Source organism: Musa acuminata, unplaced genomic scaffold (genome assembly GCF_036884655.1).
Source record: "Musa acuminata AAA Group cultivar baxijiao unplaced genomic scaffold, Cavendish_Baxijiao_AAA HiC_scaffold_1077, whole genome shotgun sequence".
Lineage (NCBI taxonomy): Eukaryota > Viridiplantae > Streptophyta > Magnoliopsida > Zingiberales > Musaceae > Musa > Musa acuminata.
The window spans coordinates 2,131,940-2,154,768 of NW_027021291.1; the positions used below are offsets into that span (position 1 = coordinate 2,131,940).

The 22,829-nt window shown below is 49.6% G+C and overlaps 1 protein-coding gene across 1 annotated transcript; it reads right to left on the reverse strand.

The window, feature by feature from the left end:
• Positions 1–203: 203 nt before the first annotated feature.
• Positions 204–21,511, reverse strand: LOC135666280 (uncharacterized). The gene is made up of 2 exons (XM_065177846.1): positions 20,206–21,511; positions 204–250 (listed from the first exon to the last, which is right to left on the reverse strand). The coding sequence occupies exons 1-2, from the start codon at positions 21,509–21,511 to the stop codon at positions 204–206; spliced, it is 1,353 nt and encodes a 450-aa protein (XP_065033918.1).
• Positions 21,512–22,829: the final 1,318 nt, after the last annotated feature.

A 22,829-nucleotide genomic window follows, 5' to 3' on the forward strand; every position in this document is an offset into this window, starting at 1 on the left:
GTGACATGTCATATTAGGAGACCAAATTAGAGAAACATCGCTCGATAATATTAAGTCGATAAACGTGAGGCAATTAGATTGACCCACGTGGCCTTCCATCGTTATGAGTAGGAACCTGTTAAGGGAAAAAATGACAAACAGTCTCAGCTGCTCCAAATGACATCATGCACCTCGGAATTGATCAAAACGCTGACCGAGGCACACTAATATCCTGCAAAAGCCAGGTCCAACACGCTGACCGAGGTACATCCTGCAAAAGCCAGGCCAAACACGCTGACCGAGGTCCAACACGCTGATCGAGGTACATCCTGCAAAAGGCAGGCCGAACACGCTGACCGAGGTGCATCCTGCAGAATACTCCCCTATAAATACCCTCTCATCCATTAGGAGAGGAGGAGGACACACTCACAAACCACACTTGTATGGAGGCATTTCGTCCTCCAAAACCCCCTCCACATCTTCCTCTAACTTGTTCGTCGGAGGGGTCGGGCCGAGCTTCCGACCCGACCTGTGTGCAGGAACGAAGACGAAGTGACCTCTTCCTGGCGCTGCTGCGGAGCTGCCGACCCGATCTACCGCCCGAACGACCGATCCCGACCGGGAGACCCCGAGGGAGCTAAGCCCGAGATCCCCGACATTCCGAGCCCCAGAACCGAGCCGCGTCGGCCCCGAGGCCACGGCTTAAAAAGTTACTCACCGTAACATTTTGGCGCTAGAAGGAGGGCCCGGAATGACGGTACGTTAGCTTTCTCTTTGGTTGCTCCGCTGCAACCGACCTGCACCAGAAGCAGCGAGGGCTGGTCTCTGCCTGCGCCGAGCTGCCTCGGCCCCACGCGCGCGGCCAGCCCGCCCAAGTCGGCACCCCGCGCGCGAACAGCCCGCCCGCGTCGGCGCCCCGCGCGCGACCAGCCAGCGCAGCTTGCTGCCTCGGCCCCTCGCGCCTGGACCCCTCGGTCCCACGCGCGCGGCCGAACCGCCCGCGTCGGCCCCACGCGCGCGACCAGCCCGCCCGCGTCGACACCCCGCGCGCGAACAACCCGCCCGCGTCGGCGCCCCGCGCGCGACCAGCCAGCGCAGCTTGCTGCCTCGGCCCCTCGCGCCTGGACCCCTCGGTCCCACGCGCGTGGCCGAACCGCCCGCGTCGGCCCCACGCGCGCGACCAGCCCGCCCGCGTCGGCACCCCGCGCGCGAACAGCCCGCCCGCTTCCGCGCCCCGCGCGCGACCAGCCAGCGCAGCTTGCTGCCTCGGCCCCACGCTACCTCGGCCTCTCGGCGCCGCTCGGCCCTTCGGCCCCGTGCGCAGCCAATACGCTGCCTCGGCCCCTCGGCTCCGTGCGCGGCAACACGCTGCCTCAGCTCCTCGGCTGACGGCGCAACCTGCTGCCTCGGTCCCATGCGCGGCCAGCCCGCGCTAGCAGCCTGCTGCCTCGGCGCCTCGGCCCCGTGCGCAGCAACACGCTTCCTCGGCCCCTCGGCCCCAAGCGCAGCAAGCAGCCCGCTGCCTTGGCCCCTCGGCCACATGCGCAGCCAACACGCTGCACGCTGCCTCGGCCTTCGGCCCCAAGCACGGTCCGCCCGCCTGCGCCGAGCTTCTCGGCCATACGCTGTCGAGTTCACCTCAGAGCGGCCTGCCACCTCGGTCGCATAATGCCCGAGGCGCACTTGCGCGGTATGCCCGAGAGCTCCTCGGCTGACACACGCGCGGCCATCCCGCCCGGGTCGGCACCCCGCGCGCGAATAGCCCGCCCGGGTCGGCACCCCGCGCGCGAACAGCCCGCCCGCGTCGGCACCCCGCGCGCCTCGGTTCCTCGACCCCTCGGCCCCACGCGCGCGACCAACCCGCCCGCGTCGGCCCCATGCGCGTGACCAACCCGCGCGCCTCTGCTCCTCGGCCCCAGCTTGCCCGCCTGAGTAACCTCTCGGCCCGAGACTTCCTCGGCCATAGCCTGTCCGAGACCTCCTCTACCCGAGCCGACCTCATGCGCTGCCTCGGCTCCTCGGCCTCATGTGCAGCAAGCAGCCCGCTGCCTCGGCCCCTCGGCCCCGTGCGCAGCAACACGCTGCCTCGGCCCCTCGGCACCATGCGCAGCAAACACGCTGCACGCTGCCTCGGCTCCTCGGCCCCTTGCGCAGCTTGCCCGCCTGAGTAACCTCTCGGCCCGAGACTCCCTCGGCCACAGCCTGTCCGAGACCTCCTCTACCCGAGCCGACCTCATGCGCTGCCTCAGCCCCTCGGCCCCTTGCGCATTTTGCCCGCCTGAGTAACCTCTCGGCCCGAGACTCCCTCGGCCACAGCCTGTCCAAGACCTCCTCTACCCGAGCCGACCTCATGCGCTGCCTCGGCTCCTCGGCCTCATGCGTGGCCAGCCCGCGTCAGCTGCTCGGCTGACGGTGCAGCCCGCTGCCTTGACCCTTGGGCCCCATGCGCGACAGCACGCCTCAGCTGCTCGCCTGACAGCGCAGCTTACTGCCTCTGCCCCATGCGCGGCCAGCCCGCGCCAGCTCCTCGGCTGACGGCGCAACCTGCTACCTCGGCCCCATGCGCGGCTTGCCCGCCTGAGTAATCTCTCGGCCCGAGACTTCCTCGGCCACGGCCTGTCCGAGACCTCATCGGCCGGAGCCGACCTCATCGGTTGCATAATGCCCGAGACGCACTTGCGTGGTCTGTCCCCCTGCACCGTGTCACTCGTCCGCATGGCCCTCGCGACCACACCTGCGCGATCAGCTCGACGCACGTCGTGCTACTCGGCCGCATGGCCCTCGCGACCACGCCTGCGCGGTCTGCCCGCTTGCGTCGTGCTCCTCGGCTCTTTGGCTTTACGCCACCCGAGACCACACCTGCGCGGCTCCAGCCCGCCTGCGCCGTGTTCCTTGGCCCCATGTTCCCGAGACAGACCTGCGCGGTCTGCCCGCCTGCGTCGTGCTCCCTGGCCCCATGTTCCCGAGACATGCTTGCGCGGTCGACACTCCTGCGCCGAGCCCCTCGGCCATGCACTATCAAGTCCACCTCAGCACGGCTTGCCCGACTGAGTTGTCGCTCGACCCCAGCCTACCTCCACGGCTTGCGTCATGCTACTCGGCTGCATGGCCCTCGTGACCACGCCTGCGCGATTAGCCCGACGCACGTAGTGCTACTCGGCCGCATGGCCCTCGCGAACACGCCTGCGCGGCCTGCCCGCCTGCGTCGTGCTCCTCGACTCTTCGGCTTTACGCCACCCGAGACCACACCTGCGCGGCCCTAGCCCGCCTGCGTCGTGATCCTTGGCCCCATGTTCCCGAGACAGACCTGCGCGGCCTGCCCGCCTGCGTCGTGTTCCTTGGCCCCATGTTCCAGAGACACGCTTGCACGGTCGGCCCTTCTGCGTCGAACCCCTCGGCCACACTCTCCCGAGCTCCCCTCAGAGCGGCCTGCCCCTCTGAGCGGTGTCACTCGGCTGCAGCCTACCTGCGCCGAGCTTCTCGGCCCTTCGCCGTCGAGTTCACCTCAGCGCGACCTCCCCGCTTAAGTTGTCTCTCGGCCGAGCCTATCACCTCGTCCGGCGCCGTGTCACTCGGCCGCATGGCCCTCGCAACCACGCCTGCGCGGTCTGCCCGCATGCGTCGTGCTCCTCGGCTCTTCGGCTTTACGCCTCCCGAGACCACGCCTGCGCGGCCTGCCCGCCTGCGTCGTGCTCCTCGGCTTTACGCCACCCGAGACCACACCTGCGCGGCCTGCCCGCATGCGTCGTGCTCCTCGGCTCTTCGGCTTTACGCCTCCCGAGACCACGCCTGCGCGGCCTGCCCGCCTGCGTCGTGCTCCTCGGCTTTACGCCACCCGAGACCACACCTGCGCGGCCTGCCTGCCCGCGTCGTGCTCCTCGGCTCTTCGGCTTTACGCCACCCGAGACCACGCCTGCGCGGCCTGCCCGCCTGCGTCGTGCTCCTCGGCTTTACGCCACCCGAGACCACGCCTGCGCGGCCTGCCTGCCTGCGTCATGCTCCTCGGCTCTTCGGCTTTACGCCACCCGAGACCATGCCTGCGCGGCCTGCCTGCCTGCGTCGTGCTCTTCGGCTTTACGCCACCCAAGACATACCTCGCCGCTCCTCGGCCCTTCGGCTTTACGCCACCCAAGACATGCTCGGCCGTTCCTCGGCCCTTCGGCTTTACGCCACCCAAGACATACCTGGCTGCTCCTCGGCTCTTCGGCTTTACGCCACCCAAGACATGCTCGGCCGCTCTTCGGCTCTTCGGCTTTACGCCACCCAAGACACACCTCACCACTCCTCGGCTCTTCGGCTTTACGCCACCCAAGACATGCTCGGCCGTTCCTCGGCCCTTCGGCTTTACGCCACCCAAGACATGCTCGGCCGTTCCTCGGCCCTTCGGCTTTACGCCACCCAAGACACACCTCGCCGCTCCTCGGCTCTTTGGCTTTACGCCACCCAAGACACACCCGGCCACTCCTCGGCTCGACGGCTTTACGCCACCCAAGACACACCTGCGCGGTTTTCCCGCATGCGTCGTGTTCCTCGACCTCCAGCTCTCAGGACACACCCACGCGGTTCACCCGCCTGCGTCGTGCTCCTCGACCTCCAGCTCTCAGGACACACCCGCGCGGTTCACCCACCTGCGTCGTGCTCCTCGACCTCCAGCTCCCCGGGACTGCGCCCACGCGGCCAACCCGCCTAAAGCTGAAGCTATGCCTCGGACTCCCGTTACAATGACCGACGCATAGCTTCTTTCCGAGGGGGAATATGTTAAGGGAAAAAATGGCAAACAGTCTCAGCTGCTCCAAATGACATCATGCACCTCGGAATTGATCAAAACGCTGACCGAGGCACACTAATATCCTGCAAAAGCCAGGTCCAACACGCTGACCGAGGTACATCTTGCAAAAGCCAGGCCGAACACGCTGACCGAGGTCCAACACGCTGATCGAGGTACATCCTGCAAAAGGCAGGCCGAACATGCTGACCGAGGTGCATCCTGCAGAATACTCCCCTATAAATACCCTCTCATCCATTAGGAGAGGAGGAGGACACACTCACAAACCACACTTGTATGGAGGCATTTCGTCCTCCAAAACCCCCTCCACATCTTCCTCTAACTTGTTCGTCGGAGGGGTCGGGCCGAGCTTCCGACCCGACCTGTGTGCAGGAACGAAGACGAAGTGACCTCTTCCTGGCGCTGCTGCGGAGCTGCCGACCCGATCTACCGCCCCGAACGACCGATCCCGACCGGGAGACCCCGAGGGAGCTAAGCCCGAGATCCCCGACATTCCGAGCCCCAGAACCGAGCCGCGTCGGCCCCGAGGCCACGGCTTAAAAAGTTACTCACCGTAACAGAACCGATTCCCGGTGTAGGTTTAGTTGGTCGAGTCTCTCGAGACTCACCTATATCGCGATTCGCTATCTTGCTTACAACATAGAGATGTCACCGGTGACCTGAGGGCATGGTATGCTTGGTCGAGTCCCTCGAGGGTATATCATCAAATCAGACTCATCTTGTAACGAAGGTGTTGACTTAACCGAGCATCATGGTTGGTCGAGTCCCTCGAGGCCATGGTGATTCGGAGGCCGAACAGGACGGGAATCACAAGGAGTTGTGATCGGCAAGAGTTGCCTACCTTTTAGGCTTAGTGTGATTGGTCGAGTCCCTCGAGGTTACACTAAGACGCTGATTGGATCCTGATCCTCATTAGAAGTATGCCGGAGACTTCCGTTTCACGTGCTTAGGGTGTCGCGTGACTCGTTAGTAAAATAGTGGGAGCATATTAAGATAGAAGTCCATATCTTGATAGTTTATTTCTTGCAAAATCTGCATGTTATTCATTTTTGCTACATCTTTATTTTCAGAAAATGTCGCTTTCAAATCCCTTACGTGGCATACTTGATGTCAACCGCCTCACTGGTCCAAATTATACGGATTGGCTCCATAACTTGAGAATTGTTCTCACAGCGGAGAAAATCGTGTACGTCCTTGATACAGTGATGCCTACGCCCGAAGAAGGGGCAAGCGAGGATGAGATCGCTCGCTACGTGAAGTACATTGATGACTCCACTCTTGCTCAGTGCTATATGTTGGGCTCTATGACTCCAGAGTTACAGAGACAACATGAAAAGATGGATGCCAGATCCATTCTCCTACATGTCCGCAAATTATTTGAGGAACAGGGAAGGACTCAGCGATATGAGATATCCAAGAGCCTCTTCCGCGCTAGGATGACTGAGGGGACATCGGTTCAGAACCATGTCCTAAAGATGATTGAGTGGATAGAGAAACTCACAGGTCTAGGAATGGTCCTAGAGGATAACTTGTGTGTGAACATTGTGCTTCAGTCCCTACCAGATTCCTTTTCACAGTTCATAATGAATTTTAATATGAACAAGCTTGAGGTGACTCTCCCAGAGCTCCTCAATATGTTGAGGGAGGCAGAGAGTACTATTAAGAAAGAGAAGCCAGTTCTCTACACTGGTGAGACCAAAAAGAAAAGGAAAGCAGAAAGGTCCCTTAAGAAGAGAAAGGGCAAGGGCAAACCAGGTAAAGCAAAGGTTGCTAAGAAAGACCCAACAAAGGACAAAGGCCAGTGATTCTACAGTGGTAAAGATGGGCACTGGAAGAGAAACTGCAAAGAGTACCTTGCAGAAAGGGCGAAACAAAAGCTTGATAAAGCTTCAGGTACATTCATGATCAGTCTCAATTTGTCAGACTCTTATGATAACACATGGGTATTGGATACCGGTAGTGCTTATCATATATGCAATTCGTTGCAGGTTCTGGCAAGGCCTAGGAGACTAGAGAGAGGCGAGATGGACCTCAAGATGGGTAATGGAGCAAAAGTTGCTGTATTAGCTGTTGGCGAGGTCGCCCTACATCTGCCTAGTGGAGCTTTTATTGCATTAGATGCATGTTATTTTGTTCCTTCTATTATCAAAAACATTATCTCCATTTCATGTTTAACAGTTAGTGGATATAAATTTATTTTTGAGAACAATGGTTGTTCGATATTATTAGATGATAAGATCATCACGAAAGGAACATTGCATAATGGTTTATTTATGTTAGACACCACTCCACATATCATGAATATAAATGTGTCCAAAAGGAAACGAGATGAGTTGAACAGTGCATACCTGTGGCATTGTAGGCTAGGTCACATCCATGAAAAAATGATTCAAAAGTTGCTAAATGATGGATATCTAGATCCATTCTGTTGAATCTCGTATTTTGATGATGAAACTACTTGATATATGTTTATGATTTAATCTGCGGTTTGAGTGACGCAGGATGCTTCGATCAGGATGAGACAATTAAAGCAGGAAAATCATGTTGTGCCGAAGGAACATGTCAGAAGATTGGACGTCGGGCCGGTGGATCGGTCGACGTATCGACAGAAGGCTTCGGGCCATGGAATCGGGCATCAGGCCAAGAAGAGCGGGTATTGTGCCAAGGATATCGGAGTTGCGGAATCAACTGGCCGATTGGGCAATAGGCTGCAGGAGAGGACGATGCGCCGAAGAATCGGACGAAGCGTCGAGGGACCAATGACATGTCGGACAACTTGGTTAATTGCTTAGGATTAATTGTCTCGATCGAAGTTTTTGTTTTGTTGTGCAGGATTAACTATGATAACGATGAAGACATAAAGCGAAACAAAGTGTCGGAGTCAAGCACGAAGGATTTGTTGCGAGTTCGAGAGTTCGACGGAAGTCCGAAGGTTTGTCGGGAATGCTACCGGAACTAGCCGAGGATGAGTTGGGAGCTTGCCGAAGGGTTTTTCGGAAGCTCGCCAGAAGGTTCGTTGGAAGTTCGCGAAGCTCGCCGAGAAAGATCAGAGCTTGCCGAAGAAGCTCGTTGGAACTCGCTAAGAACAAATCGTGAAGTCTAGGAGCTTGCCGGGAGTCCGCAGAATGGTTTCCGAGAGTTCATCGGAAGACCGTCGGAAGTTTGCCGGAAGCTCGCCAGAAGAAGTCTTGACTTGCGGACTTTGTAATAGCTTAGAAAATGTCTTTAAAATCATAGTTAGCACGTTAATTAGGGTTAGGATTAGGTGTTAATCCTATGACCCAAGTAGGGGCCAATTAGGCTCAAGTTCGGATTGGTTTGGGCCAAGTTTGGAGCCAAACCAAGTGAGCTGAAATAGTGAAAGAGGTGCAACCGCCCAGGGCTCAGTCTCCAAGCGAGACTGGGCGGTGCAACCTCCTCTGTCAAGAGGTAGCACCGCCAGAGCTCAAGTTTCGAGCTCTGCCAGGCGATGCAACCACCGAGCTCGATCTTCGAGCTCTGGCAGAGAGATGCAACCTCTCTGGTCAGGAGATGCACCGCCTGAGCTCGGTCTTCGAGCTCTGGCAGAGAGGTGCAACCACCTCTGGCAGAGAGGTGCAACCACCTCTGGCAGAGAGGTGCAACCACCTCTGGCAGAGAGGTGCAACCACCTCTGGAAGAGAGGTGAAACCTCTCTGGTCAGGAGATGCACCGCCTGAGCTCGGTCTTCGAGCTCTGGCAGAGAGGTGCAACCACCCCTGACAGAGAAGGTGCAACCGCCTGAGCTCAGTCTTCGAGCTCTGCCAGGCGGTGCAACCTCTCTAGTCAAGGGGTGCAACCGCCTGAGCTCAGACTTCTAGCTCTGCCAGGCGGTGCAACCTCTCCAGTCAAGAGGTGCAACCGCCTGATCCCGGAATTCCGGGATTTGATCGTTTTGAGCTCCAAGTTTGAACTGGGTTGGGGCCTATAAATACCCCACCCATTCAGCACAGAAAGTATACAGATCCACTACGAATTCTTGATCTTTTCTGTGATTCTAAGAGCTCAAACTTGTGTAAAGTCCAAAAGTTCTCCTCATTCTGTTCTTCAAGTCTTGAGTTGTAAAGAGAGGAGAGAAAGGATCTGTAAGGGTTGTCTCCTGAGCCCATCAAAAGGAGTGAAACTGTAAAAGGGCAGTTGGCCTTCGCCCATTGAAGGAAGGCAGCTAGTTGACGTCGGTGACCTCGTCGGTAGAGGAAGCCAAAAGTGGAGTAGGTCAAGACTGACCGAACCACTCTAAATCTCTGGTTTGCGTTTATTTTTGAGTTCCTTATCATTGCTGCAAACCTCCTACATAACTACTGCTCTCTGCGCCTTTACGAACAAGTTCTAAGTGCTGATCTTTTCGAATCTGCATTCGGACGTAAATCTGTGTTTTTCGTACGATCAGCTTACGTTTGTGTTTTGATTCTGCAAAACTGTCTTCTGCGCTTTTATGAACTAGCTTCTGAGTTTAGATCCCTTTGAAACTGTTTTAGACGCAAACTACGTTTAGACGTAAAACTATGTTTAGACGTAAAACTACGTTTAGACGTAAAACTGCGTTTAGACGTAAAATTGCTAAATTGCTAAAAGATTTTAAATTGCTAAAAGATTTCCGCTGCACTAATTCACCCCCCCCCCTCTTAGTGCTCTCGATCCTAACAATTGGTATCAGAGCAGGGTTTTTCTCATTTCGGATTTACACCCGAGAGAAATGGCTCTTCATGGCTTTCAAGAGAGCTTTTCGGTCTTTCGTCCACCGTTGTTTAACGGATTGGACTACACTTATTGGAAAACTCGAATGAGAGTTTTCTTGATTTCTACGAACTTGGATTTATGGAATATCATTGAAAACGGTTTTCAACTTCCCTCTAAACCGACGAACGAATGGTCGGATTTGGAGAAGAAGTATTTTTCTTTAAACGCAAAGGCTATGAATGCCTTATTTTGCGCTTTGGACAAAAATGAGTTCAATCGGATTTCTACGTGCGAAACGGCTTTTGACATTTGGCGAACACTTGAAATCACGCACGAGGGAACTAGTAGAGTCAAAGACTCGAAAGTTCACTTTTTATTGTATGATTTTGAGCTTTTTCGAATGCAACCAAGCGAGACTATAGGCGACATGTACACCCGTTTCACGGATGTCGTCAATAGTTTAAGAGCTCTTGGAAAATGTTTTTCGGATTTTGAACTCGTAAACAAGATTTTGCGTTCTCTTTCTAAGAAGTGGAATTCAAAAGTAACTGCAATACAAGAAGCTAAAAACCTAAACAACTTACCACTTGAAGAACTAATTGGTTCGTTGATGACATACGAAATGGTGCACAATGAACATGATGAACATGTTGAACACAATCACCTTCCAAAGAACAGGAAGGATTTGGAACTCCGGACAAATGAATGCCACTTGAGCGATGACTCAAGTGATGAGGACAATGATGAACAAAACAACCTTCCAAAGAACAGGAAGGATTTGGGACATAGAACATTTGAAGACCACTCGAGCATAAGCTCAAGTGATGGTGAACTTAAACTACAAATGAAACGAAAATTAAAAAGCAAAAAGAATGGAACTACTTACTTTAAACGCAAGAAGAAGAACAAAAATTGGGATGAATCGAGCTCCTCCGAAGACGAAGAAAAAATCAACAAAAGCGAGGTGGCAAACTACGCCTTAACAGCCTACGACGTTGAGGTAATTAGAATGCCTTTGATTTATTTTGAAATTACTTGACGCTTTCATGATGTATTTTCTTTTTAGTTTAGAATTAATTTTCTTGAAAATTACATGATCATGCTAGTAATTTCGAAAATGATAATATTGCATATTCTATAATAAATAAATAAAATGATCTTGATTGAAAATATGAAATCATGGTTAAGAAGTAAAAATGTGTATTACGTTGATTTCCATTGTTATTTCTCGACTTTAATTAAAGATCATGTTTGATTTGAAGAAATGCATAATGATGAAATTAAATATTTTGATTAACAATTTTATGCATGAGGTTTTAAGCCGATGATAAGCATGTGTTATTCTCATGAGTATATTTGAAAAACTATGGCAAAAATGTGCTCGAATGCATGAACGTGTTAAGATTATTTTTCGGACATTCTTGATTCAATGTTCAAATCACTTAATTGCCATGATGATTTTACACTATAACATGTTGGAAATTATATGTTTTGGATACATAAATTTTTATGATCATGAGCATGTTTTATCTTCATAATTGAACTTGAAAATCTATAGCAAAATCTTATCCGAATGCATGAAAGTACTAATTTCATTTTCGGATTCACTTAACAATTGGTATCCTAACAATCGGATTTTCTCATACACTTATGAAAAATATTTTTCTAAAATGGATTTGATGAAATGATTCCTGCTTATAAATTCCATCTTGAAATATGAATGATAGTGTCTTTGCTTGCAAAGATTTGTTTCACATACATATCTCCTATGATTCATGTGCAGAAAAAGAATTTATAAATCATAATACAATGAGAATTCTTATGCAAAAATAAAGTGCTTTTGTGATTCTTTGCTAAAGAGAATAATTATTAAAATCATGATCTTGATAATTATAACATGAAGCTCTTTATAAATCAAGATCGTTCATTATGCTCCCTACATTTATCAAAAAGGAGTTCTTCAAATGAAATGCAACTTGTCTTTTGATTTCATGATATTTTGTGAATCTCGAAATTAATTTTAATGACTTGATTATGAATTGATTTGAATAAGTTTTATTTAAATCATAATCTTGATCTTGCAAAATTGAAGTCACAAATAATATCTTGTGGTATTCATGAATTGATACTCACAATATGAAAGCATTGATATTCATGACTTGGATTGGATTGAAACATTGTATGCTTAAATTAATCATTCTCCTATGTTTCAAAAATTCCTTAAATGCCTTATGTGATGATTGAAAACTAACTTGCTTTATGATGAATCACGAATCATGACTTGATCTATGATATAAATGCCTTGAAATATTTAACACTTTTATGCTCTTCCCCCTACTTCCTTCTTGTTTTCAATGATAAAATGGGGAGAAGTTTTGATCATGCATGGTAGGATATAATTTGACAAAATTGATACCATCAAGATATGAAACATTTATGATATGCAATTATACATGCAATACTTGTGCCCTCTAATTATGATGCTTTGGTGATTATGCATGTTCTAAAATGTTATAAAATTCACTAGCTTGCATGATGTAGAACTTAGCTATATTGAACATCACCAAGGAATGCTATCTTGCCTATCTCAAGAAGCAAAAAGTTAACTTGCACATCTAGCAAAACTTATATTTCAAGAAGAAAGAGTTGCTTTCTTGAACATCTCAAAATTGCTAGCTTGCGGGCCTTAAAATGTAGAAATTTTTTGCTAGCTTGTATATGGTAAACTTGCTATCATACTACCATGATGATGAGCAATGTCTTATCTTTATTATTGTAATTGAATATCTATAGCAAAACCTTGTCCGAATGGAAGAAAGAGTCAAATTTCATTTTCGGATTCTCTTGAATCTAACATATCAAGTTCACTCTCTTCTTAACAAGCATATGTCATATCAAGTTTAGTTCATATCATTGAATTTTGACATATGTAATCAACTAGCAAATACATCTCTCATACACATATCATGTGAAAAATATTTTTTGAGAAATGGATTTGATAAATATGGATGAAAGTGTTTTTACTTGCAAGGATTTATTTCACATACATAACAACAAGCATATGTCATATCAAGTTTAGTTCATATCATTGAATTTTGACATATGTAATCAACTAGCAAATACATCTCTCATACACATATCATGTGAAAAATATTTTTTGAGAAATGGATTTAATGAATATGGATGAAAGTGTTTTTACTTGCAAGGATTTATTTCACATACATAACAACAAGCACTTATGCTTAAAATTTGCTTATATCATTCTCCGTTTTGTTGATGACAAAGGGGGAGAAATATATGAATTGATGCTATGAACACTGATGCTATGCTTGCATCATCAAAAGACATGAATTGATATGATTGCCATATTTGCAATGCTTGCATCATTAAGAAATATATGAATTAATGCTATGAACACTGATGCTATGCTTGCATCATCAAGAGACATATGAATTGATATGATTGCCATATTTGCAATGCTTGCATCATTAAGAGATATATGAATTGATGCTATGATTGCCAAACTTGCATTTTGCCATGTTTGCATCATGCGTTAAGATATCAAGAACTTGTATCGTAATTTTACGCGTTGATATCTTACCATGTGATGAAATGCTACAATTGATAAACACTTGAAATGTTTGCGTTATGATATCAAAAGCTTACATCGCAATTTTTCATGTTGATATTTGATATTAGCAAACTTGCATGATGATAAAACTTGATATTATGATTTTCATGCAATGAGTTGAACCAATACCACACACACTTGATTGTGGTACTTCTCCTTTTTGTTGATGACAAAGGGGGAGAAGTATGTTGAAGACATGACATGTGATGCATAAGTTTATGCATATGTTCATGTTGACGTGTTGCAAGTATTCATGATGAATATTGCAATGACTTGAATTCAGTTTGAATTCAAGGTTCTATCAATATGGCATATTGATAGGGGGAGTTTGTTTAAACTCCGGGAGTTAAGTTTAACTCCGTCATCAAGTGGTTGTCATCATCAAAAAGGGGGAGATTGTTGAATCTCGTATTTTGATGATGAAACTACTTGATATATGTTTATGATTTAATCTGCGGTTTGAGTGACGCAGGATGCTTCGATCAGGATGAGACAATTAAAGCAGGAAAATCATGTTGTGCCGAAGGAACATGTCAGAAGATTGGACGTCGGGCCGGTGGATCGGTCGACGTATCGACAGAAGGCTTCGGGCCATGGAATCGGGCATCAGGCCAAGAAGAGCGGGTATTGTGCCAAGGATATCGGAGTTGCGGAATCAACTGGCCGATTGGGCAATAGGCTGCAGGAGAGGACGATGCGCCGAAGAATCGGACGAAGCGTCGAGGGACCAATGACATGTCGGACAACTTGGTTAATTGCTTAGGATTAATTGTCTCGATCGAAGTTTTTGTTTTGTTGTGCAGGATTAACTATGATAACGATGACGACATAAAGCGAAACAAAGTGTCGGAGTCAAGCACGAAGGATTTGTTGCGAGTTCGAGAGTTCGACGGAAGTCCGAAGGTTCGTCGGGAATGCTACCGGAACTAGCCGAGGATGAGTTGGGAGCTTGTCGAAGGGTTTTTCGGAAGCTCGCCAGAAGGTTCGTTGGAAGTTCGCGGAGCTCGCCGAGAAAGATCAGAGCTTGCCGAAGAAGCTCGTTGGAACTCGCTAAGAACAAATCGTGAAGTCTAGGAGCTTGCCGGGAGTCCGCAGAATGGTTTCCGAGAGTTCATCGGAAGACCGTCGGAAGTTTGCCGGAAGCTCGCCAGAAGAAGTCTTGACTTGCGGACTTTGTAATAGCTTAGAAAATGTCTTTAAAATCATAGTTAGCACGTTAATTAGGGTTAGGATTAGGTGTTAATCCTATGACCCAAGTAGGGGCCAATTAGGCTCAAGTTCGGATTGGTTTGGGCCAAGTTTGGAGCCAAACCAAGTGAGCTGAAATAGTGAAAGAGGTGCAACCGCCCCAGCCAAGAGGTGCAACCGCCCAGGGCTCAGTCTCCAAGCGAGACTGGGCGGTGCAACCTCCTCTGTCAAGAGGTAGCACCGCCAGAGCTCAAGTTTCGAGCTCTGCCAGGTGATGCAACCACCGAGCTCGATCTTCGAGCTCTGGCAGAGAGATGCAACCTCTCTGGTCAGGAGATGCACCGCCTGAGCTCGGTCTTCGAGCTCTGGCAGAGAGGTGCAACCACCTCTGGCAGAGAGGTGCAACCACCTCTGGCAGAGAGGTGCAACCACCTCTGGAAGAGAGGTGAAACCTCTCTGGTCAGGAGATGCACCGCCTGAGCTCGGTCTTCGAGCTCTGGCAGAGAGGTGCAACCACCCCTGACAGAGAAGGTGCAACCGCCTGAGCTCAGTCTTCGAGCTCTGCCAGGCGGTGCAACCTCTCCAGTCAAGGGGTGCAACCGCCTGAGCTCAGACTTCTAGCTCTGCCAGGCGGTGCAACCTCTCCAGTCAAGAGGTGCAACCGCCTGATCCCGGAATTCCGGGATTTGATCGTTTTGAGCTCCAAGTTTGAACTGGGTTGGGGCCTATAAATACCCCACCCATTCAGCACAGAAAGTATACAGATCCACTACGAATTCTTGATCTTTTATGTGATTCTAAGAGCTCAAACTTGTGTAAAGTCCAAAAGTTCTCCTCTTTCTATTCTTCAAGTCTTGAGTTGTAAAGAGAGGAGAGAAAGGATCTGTAAGGGTTGTCTCCTGAGCCCGTCAAAAGGAGTGAAACTGTAAAAGGGCAGTTGGCCTTCGCCCATTGAAGGAAGGCAGCTAGTTGACGTCGGTGACCTCGTCGGTAGAGGAAGCCAAAAGTGGAGTAGGTCAAGACTGACCGAACCACTCTAAATCTCTGGTTTGCGTTTATTTTTGAGTTCCTTATCATTGCTGCAAACCTCCTACATAACTATTGCTCTCTGCGCCTTTACGAACAAGTTCTAAGTGCTGATCTTTTCGAATCTGCATTCGGACGTAAATCTGTGTTTTTCGTACGATCAGCTTACGTTTGTGTTTTGATTCTGCAAAACTGTCTTCTGTGCTTTTATGAACTAGCTTCTGAGTTTAGATCCCTTTGAAACTGTTTTAGACGCAAACTACGTTTAGACGTAAAACTACGTTTAGACGTAAAACTACGTTTAGACGTAAAACTGCGTTTAGACGTAAAACTGTGTTTAGACGCAAACTGCGTTTAGACGTAAAACTGCGTTTAAACGTAAACTGCTCAAACTGTGTTTAAACATAAAACTGTGTTTTAGACGTAAACCTCTTTTAAACGTAAAACTACGTTTAGACGTAAAACTGCGTTTAGACGCAAACTGCGTTTAGACGTAAAACTGCGTTTAGACGTAAACTGAGTTTAGACGCAAAACTGTGTTTAGACGCAAACTGCGCAAACTGTGTTTAGACATAAAACTGTGTTTTAGACAAACTACTTTTAGACGCAAACTGCGTTTAGACATAAAACTGCGTTTAAGACGTAAACTGAGTTTAGACGCAAAACTGCGTTTAGACGTAAAACTGTGTTTAGACGCAAAACTGCGTTTAGACGCAAACTGTATTTAGACGCAAACTGAGTTTAGACATAAACTGCGCTTAGACGTAAACTGCGCTTAATCTTAAGTAATCTTAGAATCGGCTTTTACATCGAAATCGTTTCTATCGGACGAACGCAGCTTTCATTTTTAAATTGCTAAAAGATTTCCGCTGCACTAATTCACCCCCCCCCTCTTAGTGCTCTCGATCCTAACACATTCGACTATGTGTCTTATGCAACTTGTGAGCCTTGCATTCGTGGAAAACTGACCAAATCTCCATTTAGTAGAACTGGAGAGAGAGCCAATGAGTTGTTGGAACTCATACATAGTGATGTATGTGGACCCATGTCAACTCATGCCATTGGAGGTTACTCCTACTTCATTACATTTACTGATGATTTCTCAAGGTATGGATATGTGTACTTAATAAAGTACAAGTCCGAGGCTTTTGAGAAATTCAGAGAGTATAAGAATGAGGTGGAGAACCAGACTGGAAAGAATATCAAAACTCTTCGATCAGATCGAGGAGGTGAATACTTAAGTACAGAGTTTACTCAGTTCCTCAAGGACCATGGGATATTATCCCAATGGACACCTCCTTATACACCTCAGCTCAATGGTGTCTCTGAAAGGAAAAATCGTACGCTATTAGATATGGTACGGTCCATGATGAGTTTCGCTGACCTACCCATCTTATTCTGGGGATATGCCCTAGAAACCGCATCTTACCTTCTGAACAGAGTTCTAACTAAGTCGGTAGTGTCTACACCATATGAGATATGGAAAGGGAAGAAGCCTGATCTTAAGGTTGTTAAGATTTGGGGCTGCCCTGCCCACGTTAAAAGACACAACCCCGATAAGTTAGAATCAAGGACAGAGCGATGCATATTTGTGGGATACCCCAAGGAAACTTGTGGGTATTACTTCTATCATCTCGAGGACCAAAAGGTCTTTGTAGCTAAGAGAGCAGTGTTCCTTAAGAAGGAACACATTCTTGGCGGAGACAATGGGAGAATGATAGAGTTGAGCGAAGTTAGAGAACCAAGCTCAAGCACCACTCTACAGCCCGAGTCTGTTCAGGTACCTAATACACAAGTTTCAACTTTACGCAGGTCTGATAGAGTATCCCATCCTCCTGAGAGATATGTGGGACATATTAGAGCAGAGGATGTAGAGGATATTGATCCTCAGACCTATGAGGAGGCTATTATGAGTATAGACTCCGGGAAGTGGCAAGAAGCCATGAATTCTGAGATGGATTCTATGTACTCCAATAAGGTTTGGAACCTAGTTGATGCGCCCGAAGGTATTGTACCCATCGGTTGCAAATGGATCTTTAAGAAAAAGATCGGAGTAGATGGAAAGGTAGAGACCTATAAAGAAAGGCTAGTGGCTAAAGGGTATCGTCAAAAGGCAAGGTGTTGACTACGACGAAACCTTCTCACCCGTAGCAATGCTAAAATCCATCAGAATTCTATTGGCTATTGCAGCACACTATGATTATGAGATCTGGCAGATGGATGTGAAAACCGCATTCCTCAACGGGAACCTCGAGGAGGAGGTGTATATGATGCAACCTGAGGGATACGTGTCCAAGAACTGCCCAGATAAGGTGTGTAGGTTGCTTAGATCCATTTATGGACTAAAGCAAGCTTCCCGAAGTTGGAACATAAGATTTGATGAGGCAATCAGATCTTATGACTTCGTTAAGAACGAAGATGAGCCTTGTGTATACAGAAAGGTAAGTGGGAGCGCTATCACTTTTTTGGTGTTATATGTGGATGACATCCTCATCATTGGGAATGACATAGGAATGCTATCCACAGTAAATGCTTGGTTATCTAGAGACTTCTCCTTGAAGGACTTAGGGGAAGCATCATATATCTTGGGGATTAGAATCTATAGAGATAGATCCAAGAGGATGCTTGGCTTGTCCCAGTCCAGGTACATAGAAACCATTGTCAAAAGGTTTGGCATGGAAATTTCCAAAGGGCAAACATGAATATGATACCTTTTGCCTCAGCAATAGGGTCTATCATGTATGCCATGCTATGTACTAGGCCTGATATAGCGCATGCTCTGAGTGTCACGAGCAGGTATCAGGCGGATCCAGGCTTGGAGCACTGGAAAGCAGTAAAGTGTATCCTTAAGTACTTGAGAAGGACTAAGGATCTTTTACTAGTATATGGAGGTAATAGCCTTAAGGTTGAAGGCTTCACTGACTCAAGTTTTCAGTTTGATGTCGATGATAGCAAGTCAAATTCAGGGTATGTGTACACCTTGAATGGAGGAGCAGTGTGCTGGAAGAGTTCCAAGCAAGATACCACTGCTGACTCGACAACAGAGGCGGAGTACATTGCTGCATCGGATGCAACAAAAGAGGGAGTCTGGGTGAAGATGTTCATCACAGATTTGGGAATCGTTACGAATAGCGAGAACTCGACTTCCTTATATTGCGACAACTATGGGGCGATTACTCAAATAAGGGAACCCGGGTCTCATCAGAAATGTTCTGAGGAGGTTCTAGCTTATAAGAGAGATCGTAACCCGAGGAGATGTAGCAGTGGAAAGAGTTCCATCCGAAGATAACATTGCAGATCCACTGACAAAGCCGTTGTCTCAGATTGTCTTTGAGCGTCACAGGGGTCTGATGGGGATCAGACACATAGGTGATTGGCTTTAGGTCAAGTGGGAGATTGCTAGTCATAGGTGCCCAGCAAGCCAATCACGTGAGTGATGGCACGTGTGACTTGATACAGAATCTTTTTGCTTATTATATTTTGGCGTATATCACTTTATAACTATTGCATAAATGCATATATATTGTGATATCATTGGATTTGTGCAATGGGAATCGGATCGTGATGAGATCACGATAATGAGATCGATTCACCTTTAAACACATATCCTAAATAATCCCGGTCATAGGTTACTCGAGAGGGACATCATGATAACCGGATAGACTGGTGTGCTGTATACCCGTCCATATGATGGATGCAGCTAGTCTCATAGCTGCTCGTATAGGGACACTAGGGATACAGTACAGGTGCTCATTGGAGAATGAGTTCACTGATTGATCCGCTTACGGAATGCTGGATGGTTGATGATGCCTTATTGTCAGACAGCGATTCCGTAGTTCTAGTGGTGTATCTGGTCCTTAGACTTGAGACACCAAGGATGTCCTATATGAGTGCTCCACTCTTTGATACCAGACTTATAGGTTTGGCTGTTCCCAGATCTAGTACAGCTGGTCATTGAGAGTGGTAGTCGACCTTACGAGGGCTATTGAGTGTCGACAGAGGATCATCCACTCTCGGCATCATGAGAGGAATATCCCATGTGTTCTTGCTCAGATAAATCCCTGGCCAGGGTCATTCGGGTTGAGAGAGAAAGAGTTCTCCGGGAGAATCCGATTAGAGCGAGACTCGAGTAGAAACCGTATGGGTCTGACAGCACCATGCTCGATATACGGTCTCTGGGATATTAGATGGATGAGGGACTATAGGTATATGGTAACTGAGGATAGACAGGTCCAATGGATTGGATTCCCCTGTATCGTCTGGGGACTACAGCGTAGTGGCCTAGTACGTCCGTAGTCGATGAGTCAAGTGAATTATTACAGAGATAATAATTCACTCAGTCAGAAGGAGTTCTGACAGGTATGACTCACGGCCAGCTCGATATTGGGCCTAGAGGGTCACACACATATGGTAGGCATTGCGATGAGTAGAGGTTCGGATATGAGATATCCGATGGAGCCCTTGTCTTATTGGATGCAGATCCAATACCCACTAGGGAAGGACCCATTAGGGTTTGACACGGGATCTCTATAAATAGGAGGGATTCACAGCCTCATAGGCTAGAGTCTTTACTTGCCCTTCCTATTCTCCTCTCCCTCTCCACCTCAGAGTAGGCCTGGAGTTTTGAGGAGGGTCGTCACAACCCTGCTGTGTGGATCACCGCTAGAGAGGAGGACGCTTGACCTCCTTCACCCTCTCCTAAGGATCTGCAAGGAAACAGGGATATACGATCTCCCTATGTAACACAATCTCTATACGCAGTTTTGTGTTTTGTGGATTTTTGCGCACCAATCTTCGCACGACGACGAACATCTTTTTGGGAATCGGGGATTTTTGTTTTCTTGTTCTTCCGCTGCGCATGTGATGTCGTCCCCAATAATTTCCCAACAAGGCTCACGCCCCGAGGCTTCGTCGGGGGCGGTCCGGGCATAGGCCTTCCTGCCCGACATAGAACTTCCTCCGGATGCGGGGCCCCCGGCTATGACATCGATGTGTCGCTCAACAGGGCCCTCCGGACGAGGAGACTGCTCTTTGCTCGACCGGAGGTACTGGCCGAGATGGCCTCTGAGGATGAGCTCCTCGATTTGTCTTTTTAGCTCGTAACACTGCTCCGTGTCGTGCCCGTGCTGTCGATGAAATCGGCAGTACTTTGAGCGGTCTGCGAGCTCCCGCGGGTTCTTCATCGGGTGGGGGTCCCTGAGCAGCCCCTTCCCCCTTTCGTGTAGGAATATCTCCGTCCGGGAGGAGTTCAAGGCGGGAAGAGGAGGCCTTGGGTCAGGCCTGTCCAACTTTCGCCGGGAGGTGGTGGGTTGCTGGTGTCGGGGCGGCTCCGACTTGACCTTTCTGTGCTCTTCTCGCTTTCCCACCATCCAAGTTTCTGCGGCGATGAACTGGCTGGCCCGTTGGAGCATCTCAGGGACCGCGACGGGGGGCCTTTCCACGAGCGACCAGAAGAACCTGGAGGGCCGTAGGCCGGTCATGAAGGCCTGCATCAAGAGAGAGGGGTGAGCATCCGATAGTCCACGGATTTGCGTCGTAAACCGATTCACAAAGTGAGAAAGGGGCTCGTCCTCCTTCTGGTTGAGCCCCAAGAGCAACGCCATAGATGGCTTCGGTCGGGAGTATGCTAGGAAGTTAAGCTCAAAATCCTTGGCGAGCTGGTCGAAGGAGGCGATGGTCCCTGGCTTCAGGCCGCTATACCATGCGCGGGCTGGTCCTCGCAAGGTCGTCGGGAATGCCCGGCACATCAGGGCGTCTGAAGTCCCGAACAGCGCCATCTGGGCCCGAAAAGCGGCCACATGGTCCGCGGGGTCGGTTGCGCCGTCATACGCGTCCAGGGCAGGGAGGCAGAAGTGCGGCGGGATCGCCTGATCCTGTATCTCGGGGGTGAACGGAGATCCTTGGTGTCCGTCCGTCCCGGGTTCTCCTTTTGACTTACGAACCTCCTGTTGTACCTCGTCCAGCCTTTGACTGACGAGGCGCAGTTGGGCCCGTAGGGCGTTCGTCGAGTCAGCAGTCGGGGCCTCGGGCTCGGGGTGGCTCACCGTGTCCTCGGCTTCCCTGCTCCCCGGTCGGGTTGTGGGGTTTCGAGGCGAGCCCGGAAGTTCTGGGGGTGGTGCGTGGGTCCGGGCGAGAGTCTCCTGTTGCTGCGAGGGCCTCGCCGCACGCGGAGGGGTTCGTTGGGAGATAATGGTCTGCACCATGCTTGTCAGAGTTCGGACTGTTGAATCTCGTATTTTGATGATGAAACTACTTGATATATGTTTATGATTTAATCTGCGTTTTGAGTGACGCAGGATGCTTTGATCAGGATGAGACAATTAAAGCAGGAAAATCATGTTGTGCCGGAGGAACATGTCAGAAGATTGGACGTCGGGCCGGTGGATCGGTCGACGTATCGATAGAAGGCTTCGGGCCGTGGACTCGGGCATCGGGCCAAGAAGAGCGGGTATTGTGCCAAGGATATCGGAGTTGCGGAGTCAACTGGCCGATTGGGCAATAGGCCGCAGGAGAGGACGATGCGCCGAAGAATCAGACGAAGCGTCGAGGGACCAATGACATGCCGGACAACTTGGTTAATTGCTTAGGATTAATTGTCTCGATCGAAGTTTTGTTTTAAGTGTGCAGGATTAACTACGATGAAAGATAGACAAGCAGCAGGAGTTGCGCCAGAGTCAAGTTCATGATCACGTTGGGAGTTCGAGAGTTCGACGGAAGTACGAACGGTCGTCGGAGGTTCTGCGAGAACAGATCCGAGAAGTCCAGAAGCTTGCCAAGCGAAGCTCGTCGGAACTCGCCAAGTGGATCGTCGCAAAGTCCAGGAGTTTGCCGGAAGTCCGCAGAAGCATCACCGAGGGTTCATCGGATGATCGACGGAAGTTCGCCGGAAACTCGCCGGAAGAAGCGATTGACGTACCGAAGCAAAGCTGCAGAAATTGTCTTAGATTTAATCGTAGTTAGCACGGTGATTAAGTTAGAAATGGGAGGTGATCCCATTAGCTTAATCCTGGGGCAATTGGGCCCCTGAAGAACTCAAGTTGGGTCGAATGGTTCAACCCATTCGAACCCAAGTAGCTGTGGGAGGTGCAACCGCCCAGGCAGGGAGGTGCCACCGCCCAGGCTAAGTCTCCCAGCGAGACTGGGCGGTGCAACCGCCCCAGCCAAGAGGTGCAACCGCCCAGGGCTCAGTCTCCAAGCGAGACTAGGCGGTGCAACCTCCTCTGTCAAGCGGTAGCACCGCCTGAGCTCAAGTTTCGAGCTCTGCCTGGTGATGCAATCACCGAGCTCAGTCTTCGAGCTCTGGAAGAGAAGTACGACCTCTCTGGCCAGGAGATGCACCGCCTAAGCTCGGTCTTCGAGCTCTGGCAGAGAGGTGCAACCACCTCTGGCAGAGAGGTGCAACCACCTCTGGCAGAGAGGTGAAACCTCTCTGATCAGGAGATGCACCGCCTGAGCTCGGTCTTCGAGCTCTGGCAGAGAGGCGCAACCACCTCTGACAGAGAAGGTGCATTCGCCTGAGCT

Excerpts from the sequence above, each read along its gene's own strand:
- LOC135666280 (XM_065177846.1), bottom strand. The coding sequence starts at position 21,511 with ATGGTGCAGACCATTATCTCCCAACGAACCCCTCCGCGTGCGGCGAGG. Across the intron at positions 251-20,205 it reads CCCCGACGAAGCCTCGGGGC|GATGTACCTCGGTCAGCGTG; the intron begins GTGAGCCTTGTT and ends TGGCTTTTGCAG.